This window comes from Vidua macroura, chromosome 1, assembly GCF_024509145.1.
Source record: "Vidua macroura isolate BioBank_ID:100142 chromosome 1, ASM2450914v1, whole genome shotgun sequence".
Classification (NCBI taxonomy): Eukaryota; Metazoa; Chordata; class Aves; order Passeriformes; family Viduidae; genus Vidua; species Vidua macroura.
The window spans coordinates 13,606,750-13,621,042 of record NC_071571.1 but is presented as its reverse complement, the minus strand read 5'-3'; the positions used below and the strand labels follow the sequence as shown (position 1 = coordinate 13,621,042).

General features: G+C 38.3%; 1 protein-coding gene across 23 annotated transcripts in view; it reads right to left on the bottom strand.

Annotated features, from left to right (window-relative positions):
• PARD3 (par-3 family cell polarity regulator) overlaps nt 1-14,293 on the bottom strand; it is a 443,499-nt gene that overhangs the window by 292,859 nt on the left and 136,347 nt on the right. For 18 of the 23 annotated variants that reach the window (XR_008436211.1, XM_053972924.1, XM_053973078.1 and 15 more), the window contains one exon: nt 2,315-2,495. The exons of the other annotated variants lie outside the window; for them this stretch is intronic. Coding sequence is in view for 17 of the 18 variants with exons in the window: in XM_053972924.1 (XP_053828899.1) it covers nt 2,315-2,495 (181 nt within the window). In the remaining variant the exon portion in view is untranslated. The remainder of the gene's footprint in view (nt 1-2,314; nt 2,496-14,293) is intronic. 23 annotated transcript variants of the gene reach the window in all.

Below are 14,293 nucleotides of genomic sequence, written 5' to 3'. Positions count from 1 at the left end.
ACTCCAGATGAATACTAGTTTTCCAGCTGGACCTGATCTAGCTAACCTTTCCCTTGCTGGGAGAGGAGCGATGGTGTGATCTATAAACAAACAAAAGGGGTAGCATGGCAACCAGAACAAAGAGAGGAGGATCTCAGCAGGCTTTGAGCCCCAGCCTAATGCACGGAGCTGCTGCCTGGGAGCAGAGGATGCAGGTGAGTTGCAGCACGAGGGCACAAAACCGTGCGGGAACGGCCGCGGAGCAGAGCCCACTGCGCCAGCAAAAAACACCAGAGATGTAAAACAAAACGGCTCAAATGCTATAAACCAATTTCAGACGGAATACTGTTTTTCATTTGTTAGAAGTAAAATATTCACCGCCAACCCTGCAATTAGCTGGAAAATTACAATAATTACAGCAATTTTGTATCCCATCTCCAATCCAATTAATAGATATATGACCTTGTCAACATGTAATAATCAGGATCTGCATCTACCGCAAAACTGGATGGGTTTTATTTGCTGAATAGAACTTACACAGTAAGAAGATAATTATTTGAAATACTGAGAATACCATTTGTATGCTATGCTTCACTTCACAAGTTATAAAGGAACAACAATAAGGATAGTATTTCCATTTTCAATGTATATTTAAATGAAATTCCTGAAATAGGTATGTTTAATATGGAGTAATATTACTGCATTGGGATTCCAAGTCTGTGGTTTGGAACATTTAAAACCAAAACATATCTGTCAACATTTAAAGAAAGGAATTAGATAGGAGAACATTTCTGATTTCTGATAACATATTTATTACAAATTGTTTCACACACTTTATTTGTGCATGCTTCTACAAAAAGTGTCAAAGAGCTATAATCCTTACTAACAGTTTTTAGAAGTATTCTGTATTTCTAAAGAGCTTTGTATTGAAGGGTCTCAAACTCTTTTTTGGTCATCTTAGCAATCAGTGAACTAGCCAAATGCTTCATGTATTTTCCAGAATGACACCAAAGATAAGTGAGCTGTCCAATATACCACTGAGTTTTATCTGTACTATATGATTTTGGTGCACTAAAATTCACATATTGTATAATATACCAGATAATCACACTAAGGAGAAAATGTGTATGCACTTGCCTGCTCTAACCCCTGTTAAGCTGAGAACCAAGGAGGACAGTTTTTTGGCTTATGCATGGAAATGAGATGTGCATTTAGCAGTGACACACTCTAGTGACAGCAAAATGGAAGGGTCCTGAAATTCCAGGATACTTCTTTATTCTGCCATTAATCCTTCCCTAATTTAATTCTGTATTGCAATGAAGCATAGTTACAGCTTAAAAAGACACACATTCAGCTCTATGTAAGCTAATTGTTAAATGCTATTCCCTTAATTGTAGAGAAAACATTCTGGTACAAAACCCAGCAAATTTAACAGAGTGGTAACTTCTCCATCTGCATTCTACCTGACTGCTTAAACACTGATTTTATCCATTAATAAAACACCTACACAAAATCAATCTCTTGGAAATTACACATGGTTGTTTCAAACAATGTATCTGTAAAATATCAAAGGACTGATAATACTATCTTCTGCTAAGAATTTTCTGGAGTGGAGTCCCTATTTCAAAAGTTCAAAATTATAGACACTACACATAAAAGGACACAATACCTTATCCACTTTGTTTTGTTTGCATGGTACTTTTAACAACAATGAAAATTATACAGTAAATTTCATTCCATATTTTTCTTCTTAATAAGTTCAAATAGTCAAAAACCTGCCTGAACAAGAAATGCAAAAAGTAATTCCTGCTATGTGGTTTTCCAACAAATGTTCATCACAGTGAAATAAACAAAATAAAGGGATGTTTCTGGATGTAGTTTCTGCTTTTTAAAGTGTATTTTTGCAACACAGTAAATGCATATTTTAGCAGGTGTTTTTATGGAAAGGTGACAGCATAACCTAGCAACATTGACAGGTTAAGTGGAAAGAGCTCCTATCTTTAGTTTCTTTTTACCATTTTGTTCATTAAATGAACAAAACCGAAAATTACACCATGCAGCAGCTACATTTGGAGATATTGCTGTGATTTTCAGTGTGAGGACAATTTTAAACTGGCAGCATAGAAGCAGCTTATGACTCCTAAAAGCAATTTATAAATAATTTATTAGGACAGGTTTGTTTACTTGCATGCAAGAAGCATTTATGCAGTTTCTCAGTTCTGATCAGCTTTCGATAAGGACAGATAATGAATCACTTTTCCCAGCAGCATCGATGCTCTTGGCATCTTTGTAAATTTAGACAGAACACATTAAGATACTGAGAACATTTACTCACTTGCACGAAGGACTGACGGCGTGACCTCAATTTCACTTGTTGCTTGGTAAGGCTGAAAGGCCGATGCCGCGTTGGAGCCAAGCTCACTGCCAAAAATCTCCGGGCTCTGCGTGCCTGTCGAGCTGGCGCTGGTGCCATCACCCCCATGGTGGGGATCTTGCTCATCAAACACAGCCACGAGCTGCAAATGACAATTTAATCTACTGTTAAAAAAAGACCTCAGCACCATCAAAGTGTCATTGCAGATCAGCATTTCAACATTTCTTCCCACCAAAGAGCAAGAAGTGTCTATCAACAGAGACTCCAATCAATGCCTAGATCACAACATCATCAGCCAAAGGAAAGGCAGCCATTAACTGGATCCTGCAAAGAGTCAACAGCTCTGATGGGACACGAAACTCATCATGGTGAGCCAGAGAAAGAATGGCACCAAGTCAGGAAAGCAAGGGTTTCACCTTCCTAAGGAAACCACTTCATCCTACCCAGAAATGCAGAAAACTATCTGAGTGTGGATTGATGCCTGTGCACTGGAATTCAATACGTGTGTTTAGATACCTCTATACACATCATTACTACAGAGTCAAATCATGAGCAAAACCACAGTTTTACAGAATAAAAATATTCAAAAAGAAGTCATGTTTATACACACTGAAAGCTACAGACAAAATGCAAAGCCAAGGGAGTGTTATAATCACAACCAGTCATCATCTATTAAGCTGCCATCTATTATTATTACTTAAGTTGTGGGCTTCTCTTCTAAAATTTCTTTAGTCAGATTTATGGAAATACTCTGTATCTGTTAGCCATCAACTTCTCCAAGACAAGTTTGAAATCTCAACTCCCTTTTAGAACTTTGCCAAGTCATTAATTAAATAAATATTTACTAAATCTGTGTTCACCACTGCAAGAAAAATAGGAAAACATCACAGTGATTTTTGATACACCTGAGATATTTTTTCCACTCTAGATGATTTTATGCACTTATTTGAAAGAAGTAATTTATCCCAATTTATCTTTCATAACATACTGAAAGAAATAACGCCAGCTCTTATACACATTTCATTTTAGAACTTAATTTTCAAGACAGAGAAAAAAGTGTTATGGATAGCAGCACTCTGCAGCCTGCAAATTAATCTATAATATAATATTTGAAAGACATTTCCAAGAAAGCATTACATTCTTCTGTCCAAATTGGTAGAGTAAATGGAGCAAATCAACTTAAACCTATGCTGGTCCCTGCAAATTGTTTATTCTGTTAGCAACACAGCTAAAACTTTATGTAAGCAAAAGGCATCTCTTTTTTTTTTTTTTAACTGATTTCAACATCATCTTAGCCAAAAGATTTTAATAATAATCCCTTTACTCAAATTTAACTTACATAAGCATCAATAAAAAATTTTTAAAACTCAACTCTAAGCCCAAGTGGAAACCATTTGGGAATTCAGCTTGTGAAAGTACTCTCAGGCATTTACTCTTTTTCACCAGTCATTTTGAAATTACAAGGAGTAGCAAATTTCTGCCAATAATTCCATATCTAATGCATATTTAGGTTCAGGCATGCAAAAAACAGAAAGAAGAAACTAATAATGGATAAAGGATCCATGCTCTCTCCAGTGCTGGTTGAAAGGTAGGTAGCAGCAGGAAAACTAGACTGCAGCTGCAGACAGCTGGAACATGTTTTTACCATAAAAGTCATTATTTTATGCTTGAGTAATCTACACACAAAAGAAACGTGACAACACCAAAATGTCAGTAGCTCAAGAGTATTGGAAATTTAATTTTCTAACACAATGTGAAATATCAATGCTTACAAAAATATGCTTCTAAAACTTTACTCATAACTCTCTTACTGTTTTATAGCAAGCTAATTACCAATCTCCAGCAACTGAAAATAAATTAATCCACAAGTGAAGGTCTGTAAGATATTCCAGCAAAAGACAAATAAAGCATTTGAGAATCCTAGCATGAAACAGCAAATCTTTTTGTCCTTCGTATGTCAGGTATCAAGATAAATTCCCCAATTACATTCTGTTCCTCTGAGGCTGATTGAAAAATATTATTCGATGCATGCAGCTACAAGTATTTTATAGATATTATATATATGCAAAAAGGTATGTGCATATAAATCTCTATACATGTTATCTCCTACTCTAAGTTGCCTCCAGCTTTTTGCCTATTCCAGACAGTCTACAACCTATAACTTCAGAACATCTAAAAATGAAAGTTTCTTATTCCAAGCTTAGCTTTTGATCTTAGCGGGTTTTTTTCAGGTATTCACAGTTTTGACAGCATCAAACCTTCAAAAGGCTTCAGTTCCATTAAAAGGCATACCAAGTTGTAACATTTTTTTCAGCATGAAGAAACACAAGCCATGTTAGTCTTATCCAAATCTAATTAGCATTAGGAACACAGGTTAGGAAGTTCATTGTGAAACAGCACTACAAAGGTACAGTAGCCATCTGGACTACAATAGCTCAGTCCTCCTAATAAGCTAGCAAGTCTTTGGGACTGGAAGATTTATTGCAAATAAACACTCTTGAATCTTGATTTCCAGACCCTGGTATGCCATTCTGCAAGATTATGAGCTTGTGGGAAACAAGGATAGCCAAAACATCTTGGGCTTTATTATAATATCAAGCATTTATCTCTGATTTCTTCAGAGACTCTTTATTTTACATGACCCTTTAAACACCCTTTCTTTTAATCAAAAGAGATTATTCAAGGAGAGGAATTGTACTGCTAGAGGCCCAGAGATCACATTGACTCCCATCCTTGCAAGAAAAAGAAACAAAACAAAAAACTTTCAGAGACACTTTACGCAACGTGGAAGGAACCACAGGAGTAGGTCACTGGAGCTATGAAGAATCCTTTGCTGCACGAATCCACAGCCATAAACACTGCTCTGTGCCAGGGAAAAGGCCTCTTGATGAGTCATGTTTAAAGGCCACAGAGATGTTTTTAATTTGGCAAAGAATGGAGCACACGTTACTAGACCAGCTTTTATCAGCCTTAAAGTCAATGGTTAAGTCTATGGTATTTTGCTGGGTTTTAGATGTCAGATTTACAAGAGTAGAAAATGAACATGACTATCTTTTCTGGAAACATCATGTTTACTGTCAGGAGATTGCTTCCATGTGGATCTTTTTCTTCTTTAATAAGAAATAAATGACTGAAGTTACCCTAATCTTTTGAGAATCACTCTGTTATTTCCAACACCTGAGATGAGCTGTGCCTCCTGTTATCTGTCCTTCCATTTTAGATCTCATCACCTGCAGTAACCTGAGAAACTCATCATAATATCCACTCCTATGCAGGAATGAACAGCAGAAGGACTGAAAAAGCCATAGTAACACATTAATAAAGAAAATAGCTTAGCTGTTCAATATTAGACCACTATCAGCTCTTTAAAAGAACTTCCACCAGAATTCAGTGAGTACTGCTGCCATTTAGCTTAATTTTGTTTTTCTTTGTGAAGACAAACCCACACCAAAGACCGAATATCATATCAACAACAGCTAATAAATAATTATAATATATTTTATCCACCCCACGTCCCATGGGACCTCAACTTGAATGCATCAAAGACAAGAGAATATAGTTTAATAGGTTACAGTAGTTTTAATCACCTGAGGCAAGAGGACTCTCTGCATTTCTCAATCACTGAACTAAAAATCTGCAAATAGGAAATAAAATCAAGTAAAAACAAACCACCTTGTCATCCCAAATCAAATTTAATAAATGATAGGCTTAATTTAGATTGGCATGCTTACATTTCTTATAATATGGCAAAAGCAACAGAAAAGTGAGAGGCTTTATTATCACCATTTATCATGGTAAGATGGCATAGGAAGTGTCATCAGTTTAAACAATGTAAGATTTTGGTCCCCAGTGTATGTGTATACAACTTTTTCAAGAAAAAATAAGTTTCAAATATTCATTAACACATTCAGATATAAAAACAGCAGCTTTGTTCAGATCACAACTTATAGGTTGTTAATTCCATTGCAGCAATGGAATTAGAGTAAGTCTTCAAATGGTCAACTGCATAAACTAAAATACTTTTTAAACTCCACAGTAAGAAATACAAGCAATTTTGTGTAAATTATCAACAAAAAATACAAATATTTTAAAAACCAATAGCATTCAGTGTTTGACCAACAGGTTTTCTCTTTCTAGAAATACAAAACTGCAGTAAAACTCAACAATTACCTGAGCTGTAAAAAGCACACTTGTGATCGTTAGTATATTTCAAGAGATGTAAGGGATTTTTTTATTGCCATCCTTATCCTCTGAAGACAAAAGAAATATAGGAGTACTGTAGTAGTAGTAGTAGTTTAAAAACCAGCAACTTGATGCTCTTCTCTTTTGACTGATAAGTCTTTCCATAACAGACAGACAATGAAGGGAGAGTAACATAATTTATTTTTGCTAAATATGTTAGCTTCATCAAGCAAATGCCTTATAAAGAAATTATTTCACAGCCTGAGATATCAAAACAAAGTTTTACTGAGGCACTTTTGGATCTGGGGTAGGAGGAAGGCATTCCAGCCTGTTACTGTATTCAGCCCTCTGTAACACCAGGTTGTACTGAATTAATTACAATCCAACATCTTGTTCTTTCTAAAAGAGAGGATGAGCTTCTCTACTGTTCTGTCTGGGACTCAACACATGATGGTAACCAGGTTATATTTACTTAAATAAATAAAAGGCAAGAAGATTGATTTATTTTAATATTGACACAGCAGCAGTCTGCATTCCAACATTAATTATTACAATTTCCATCTATTCTAAAGTAATTAAAAATTAGTAAACACATATGCAGTCTTAATTAATAGACTAGATTAAGCACTTGAATGTTAATTAACTGGATTAAAAAACTATTTCCACCAGCAATGGCTGTTTACATTTTCATTAAGTATTACTATCATATAAACCAATTCATCACTATCAAATGGTCCAATCATGTCGTCTCTCTTCAGCACCAAACCACAAAACCAGAAATCCTCCACTCCAAAGAAATTGGTAAAGCTAGAAACTTCTGCTGTATTTTTCCACCACTATGACAAGACTGTCAAAAAAATCCCTTGAATTTTGCACATTCCTAGGTGCCTGTCCAAAATTGGCTATTTCTTTAGTGATATTTATTGATGAATCTGATACTGGCTCATGTGTAGGCACCAGCAGTGATTTCAGATTTATTTTAGTATCAGTGAGGATTACAGCTCCATTCTCCTGCTACAAAGATAGCAACTGATTCTCTGGTTTTCATACCCTCTGGGTTTCACAGAGGTTCCACACTTCTTATCCACTCTTTTTAACACTGAGTGAAACTGAAATCACTCACCTTTTTAGAGTATTAGCAGCCATTTTAAATATCTGGTTTCTTCTCACCAGGACACTTTGGAGATACATTCCTACAAGAACATTCCTAACTTTTCTGGCTGTTCAGTGGCCAGTTGTTCAGTAGTTATTCTGCTGAGCAACTCCAAATGTCTGGATTCCCCTGGCTGAACCCTGCACTCCCCCTCCTGGTCTATACAGCTTCCAGATGTGGTCTTCCCTTTCACAGCTGCTATGGTCTTCTGGCATTTATGCTGCACAGCTTCTCCTGCAGGATGGTCATCCATGGACAAAACTGCCTTTCACACAAGATGTCATTTTTCTGGCTCCAGGAGAACAAAGAGCATAGACCTTGTGAGACAGCTCCAAGTGATGGAGCAGCTCAACCACACACCTCTGGTGAGGCACCAATGCTGTCAAGGATTCCAGTTCTCAGTTTACGCTTAATAACTGAACCTTTTCTCAGGGGACTTATGGTCCTTGAAAATAGATTTTGATGGTTCAAATAAGACTCTAAAATCTAAACTAGCCTTGTGAAAATATCTTCCCCTACAGTAGCTACTTCAAGCATTTCCTTTAACCTCTGAAGCCAGAGGGTTAAGCCCAGCCCCGTCCTGCAGTCTCACTGTGTGTGTCTCTGTCTGAACTCACTGTGACAGCCATGGGCTGCTGATAAGGGAGATTCAACCCCTCTCACAACATGGCCACGCGCTTTCAGACGTGTGCAGCAAGTGCCTGGGAAGAGGACATGGAGAAGGCTGGCAGAAAATTTAAATATGCACATCACTGGCATCCTTTCCTCAGCAAAAAGCATTTCCAGTCTCAAGCAAGACTGTACAGTGAACTAGCAAGGCACCAAGAGAAGTGACTATACACATCCTGTGCAACCAGCACAACTGAGGGAGATTGCAAGAGAATCCAAGCACAGTTCTCTAGCAACTCCTGAGGGTTGGCAAAAACCACTTATACCCAAAGCAGTCTATGTATTACTCAGTCCATGTTACAATGCAGAACTAAGGAGTAGTTTAATAAGGCCCAGCAGTAAATCAAATGTCAGCTAATGGCACCTCAGACTCCATAACATCCCAAAACACAAGTTGCTTGTGAATGAACAGATGAGTGTAAGGAAAAAAAAAAAACATAAATTCAGGAAAATCTCTAGCAAGGGAGTAGCCAATTATTATTTAGAAATGAAAGAAACTAAATACAAAATCAATTCGTAGGTTTTCTGATGACTGAACTGACTTTAATAGCCCCATGGCAGACTCAAATTCTTATTATTCCTTGAGCTTCACTTTTCTACATGGCTCATTGAAAACCCATTTAAATATAACTACTGTTTCAATGAGCTAGAAAGAGAAAATACAGAATAGATACTTCCATAATAATACCCTACTGCCCACAGATATTAAAAAAAAAAAAAAAAAAAAAAAAAAAAAAAAAAAAAAAAATTAGTAAAATAGTAGCATCTAAGAATCATTCTGTGCTGGATGTGATGTGCAACCTGAGTGTCCCCTCTACAGACTTAGACATCACCCAGGAATTCAAAAGGAGAAAAAGGGAAAGCACCATTTCAATTTAGGATAAGCTGTAGCACAAACAACAAACCTCTATAATTTCAAGAAAATCATTACCTGTCCTAATTAATCACTTCAGCCATGAAACCAGAACTAGCTTTTCATAAAACTTTTCAAAGTAAAGTAGTTGGAAGGGAGCCAAACAAAGAACTTTTCATAACTTTACTGCATTGTAGCTTTTGGAAAAATACGGACATTTAAAGGTTCACATTCCACCATCATATTAATACTTTTTATTCAATTTTCAGTGAATTATACAGAGGTGTAAGCTTGTACAGAATCACAGAATAACCTGAACTGGAAGAGACTTCTAGAGATCAAGTAGTCCAAGCCCATGTTCAAACCAGGGTCAGTGAGAGGAGGGTGCTCAGAGCCACACCCAGTTGCATTTTTTAATAACCTGAAGTATGGACAGTCCACAACCTCTCTAGGCTCTCTCCCAGCATTCGGCCCTCTTGGTCCTTTTCCCCATAGGGAGCTGAAACTTCCCTTGTTACAATGTGTCTCTTGTCCCTCACACTACTCCGGGGCACCTTAGAGAAAAGTCCAGTTCCCTCTCCACCATCCCTGACCGAGAGCAGTTACATCAAGACTGTTGTGCCTTAGGGAGCCACACGGTCACAGAGCACCCCTAAAAGGTCCCTTTGCCCTGGGACAGCTTCCAGCCTGCTAATCCACCCTGATGGGCTCTGGCTGGGCCATCACTGCAATGTCTTCCTTGTATTCAGAAGCCCAAAATATTCCAGAAGCAGAGAGAAATAATCACAGAATCACAGAATGATCTGGGTTAAAAGGGACCTTAGAGATCATCCAGTTCCAACCCCCCTGCCATGGGCAGGGGCACCCTGGGGCATCCACAACTTTCTGGGCAATCTGCTCTAGTGCCTGCCCACCCTCAAAGAATTTTTTCCTAATATGTAATCTAAATCTACTCTCAGTTTGAATCAATTCCCCCTTGCCCTGTAACTGTATGTTCTTGTAAAAAATCATTCTCCCTCTTTCCTGTGGGTTCCTTTCAGGTACTGGAAGGTTGCAATTAAGTCACCCTGAAGCCTTCTCTTCTCCAGGCTGAACAAATCCCAGTTCTCTCAGCCTTTGCTCACAGGAGACGTGCTCCATCATCCTGGTGGCGTCACTCCAACAGGTCAATGCCCTTCCTGTGCTGGGACCCCAGAGTGGGATGCAGCACTGCAGAGGGATCTCATCAGAGCAAAGGGGCAGAACCCCTCCCATGCTGTGTTGCCCACAGGGCTTTGGATGCAGCCCAGGATACAGCTGGCTTTCTGGGCTGTGAGTGCACATTCCCAGCTCAGGCCCAGCCTAATCACTTCCCTAAACCTGCTGGCTACAGACTGGGCTCATATAGCCCAGGGTGAAGCTGGTCATCTTTACCACAAGGGCACTGCTGACCCACATTCTTCGGGTTCTCCACCAGGTCTGTCCCTACAGGAAGCAGCCTCCCAGCCCATACTGCTGAGAGGGGTTATTCCAGCCCACATACAGGACTCTGCATTTACCTATGCTGAACATAATCCACCTCCTCGAAAACCCATGAGATAAAATAACCAGTGCTGGGAAATACATCATAGGTCTCAGGGAAAGTCGTTTCCAAATCTGCTGACTAAGTTAGCACCCCTTGTTTTCAAAGCTCAACATAACACACCAAGTTAAATCATATCTGCAAGATCAAAACTCATCTATTGATTTGAAGGACACTTTAATTTTACAGGTAGTTTTAAAATCTTCTGCTTTCATGATTCTTTAAATCTAAGAAATGATTCTGAAATAAATATACAAGCTTTTTATTAAAACATTGCTTTAGATTATTTATTTCCCATGGCACTTTGATCTGAGAAATTCTAGAATCAATATTAAATTGCAATCTAATCCTCTCCCAGTAGGAATTAAATGCAGTTTTAGGTACTATCCTGTAAGTTCCCATGCTATTAAAAATATTTCAAATATATTTAAAATGTTAAAATATTTAAAATACTAATTTCATTTTATGCATATTTAAAAGATTTTTTTATCTTCTCCCCCTTCCTGCTGAGCAACAGTCGAAAAGCAAGTATGATTTTGGTACCCTGGAAAAGTCATTTGTGTATATTCTGTCTGAATTGCTCTTGACCTGAACTCCATGGTGTAAATCAGGCTGAGGCTTAGCCAAAGAAATAAGACAATAACTGAACAGAGTTGGAATTACTACAAGGACTATTAGCAGTAGCTGACACTGAGCTGCCTGCTTGGTTGGCTGGATTTGGTTCTCCACAACCTCAGCCCCTGACTGTACCAGACACCACTTCTACATACAATGCACTGTCCGAGAGCTGAACTGCCAGCCCACACGTACACACTGACAGACAGACACAAAGACAGGCAGAGCACACAGATTATCCTGCAAAGCCCTTCTGATGTGCTTACCTAGCTAAACCTACTGCATGGACACAGCAAAACCAACACCAGGGCTGGATCTTGGCCTTCATGTGCAGCTAACATCCAAAGACATCCACACTGGTCAGCTCTTAGAGACAGACCACCCAGAAATGCAGAAACGCCCCACATTTCATGAAGCTGACAGAACAAGCAGAAGGCCAATGGAGCCAGGAGGTGAGTTTCTCTTCAGCAGGGCATGCTCACCTGGCCAGGAACAGCTCTAGAAGCCATAGTTTGATACTTTAAATCATGCCTCTGAATGCTGCATTTCTGCTGCTAACTGTAACCATGCTAAGGAACACTACACAAGCTTTTGCAATCAGCTACTGATCCCAGCCTTCCCAGTGCATGCATTCATCAGCCCTGGTGCCCACAGCTGCTCAGCCAAACCCTGCTGAAAGGGTGGGCAGTGCCATCACTGAAAAGGTGGGCAGTGCCATCACTGAAAGGGTGGGCAGTGCCATCACTGAAAAGGTGGGCAGTGCCATCACTGCACCCTGATCTAGCCGAGGATGGAGTCAGCCCTGGGAGCCCAAGTATGAGAAATGCTGCAGACACATCTCACTGGTCTGGTTAAGATTATGGGGTAAAGACACTTCCCAGCTTCCAACTAAAAACAGAATTATGGTTAAAAGTGCAAGAAGAACAAACATCATCCCAATTTCTTCTAAATAATTTTGTTTTTCTTTTATGCTTCTAGCAAAAATTAAGATACTATGCTTAGAGAGAAGTTTGCCTCCCACAATTGTTACAAGCCCTCCATCTGACAGGTACAAAAATGCTTAAATCCATGCTTGTTTGGGCTATGAGAACAGCTGGAGAAAATATCTCTGTCCTAAATAGGACAGTTTTTCAATCACAAGTTTTTTATCACGGTATTTTTAAAATAGGTTGTTTCTTCACAAACTCTTCCTTTGAAAACATATGTAATACTTTTCTGTATATGCTGCCCTGTTATTTTCTTAAATCCTCAGTTTATACAGAAAAGATTTCTTCCAAAATCCTTTTGTACCAACAGTCTTCTTGTTCACGGCTAAGGACATACTCTGCAAAATTATCACAATATGTGATTTACCACGGTATCTCCTTAGCTCATTTTGAAAAGAAACCGAAAAAGATTATATCCATCCTGGCTTTAAAGTGGTGCATGAAGAAAACATGGTTTCAGAAGAGAGAGTGCTGTGCTTGGGAAGTAGTTGGGGCAGATCTGAGCATGTGAATAAGCCAATTTCATCTCCTCCATTTTTGACTCCTCAGCACAAATGTGTACATGCGAACCACACTGAGGACAATGACATTAGTATTACTTTCAAAACAATTTTACACTTTTAGAGCATGCTATGAAAGTCTGCCTTTTTACAGGACAAGGCTCTAAAGGATACTCTGTATTTCATGCATCTGAGCTTGTGGTATGGGATGACTCTGCAGGGCTGCAGATTTCCAAGTCAAAAGCTCAGACCATACAGGAGTTCAGTATTTTATTTCTGCCACAGAGGTCAGCAGTTAAGCAGTGACGCTATGCAGTAAGTAATCCAGACACTGGGTTATTAGAGGGGCTGGTGTCACATAGCAAGATATATTGCTGAAATAAAAATGTATTAAATCTTAACAGTTGTCTCATCTGTCATTGAGAGCTGCAGTCATTGAGTACTAAGAAAGAAATGGTTTCAAAAACCTCCAAAAAGAAGACTAAGCTTTCCATTCCTCCGCTACAGGATCAAAACAGCAGTGTTAAATTCTAAGATTTTAATTTCAGCTGAGGTACAAAGAGGTAACTAGTTAGTTAAAGCATAGGACAATCTTTGCAAGCTTATTAAACTTCAAGAAAATAGATTTTGCAAAATACAGCTCTTCATTTTATATAGTGTGTGCTGTTCAGTGTAATTTGCATGCAAAAGCCAGGAGAATGTGATTAAAAATACCCATCTAGAGACACAGATGAAAAACTTCAAACATTTTCTGATTCCCTTCTGTTCCACTCATTATTTCAATACCTCACTACAACAAAGGAGTAGATAACACTTGTCCTTGACACTAGCCTAAATTATCTTCAGTGTGCAATACAATACCGATTAAATTAGGCTTATTTTAAATAAACGTCAAGGTCTGTTCAAAAGGTAAAACCGTGTGCCTTTTGCCTTTTGTATAACACATCCCCTCCCCAACCCCCAAACTTTTCAGAGGTCTGAAAAACAATGTGATATGGTGCTTTTTTTATCTAACTTCATTATCTAGATTAGAAAAAAAAAAATCAGAGAGAATCATTTAACTCTGACATTTAAGGTAACAATAACAGTTTTCTTCATTTTGTGTATAATGACAAAAATAACCAGCACATTAGACAATAATTCTTGCCTCCCTTCTTTAAATAAGGTTCTAAAATAGCCTAAATGCAAATGACTGCTTGTTCCCTCGTGACTAACAGTTTTTATTGTTTTAACATGTAACAATAGTGAAAACACTGCAACTTAACTTACAGTAGGGCTATCCTTACAAAATTAAGTATAAAAGGTAGCTGTCTATCAGCACTGGGCTGATTGTAAATGACACATGCCAGGAAATCCACAGAGGTTGTCCCATCCTGTGGCAATCCCCAGACATTGGATCTTGACTCACCACAGTTATTATG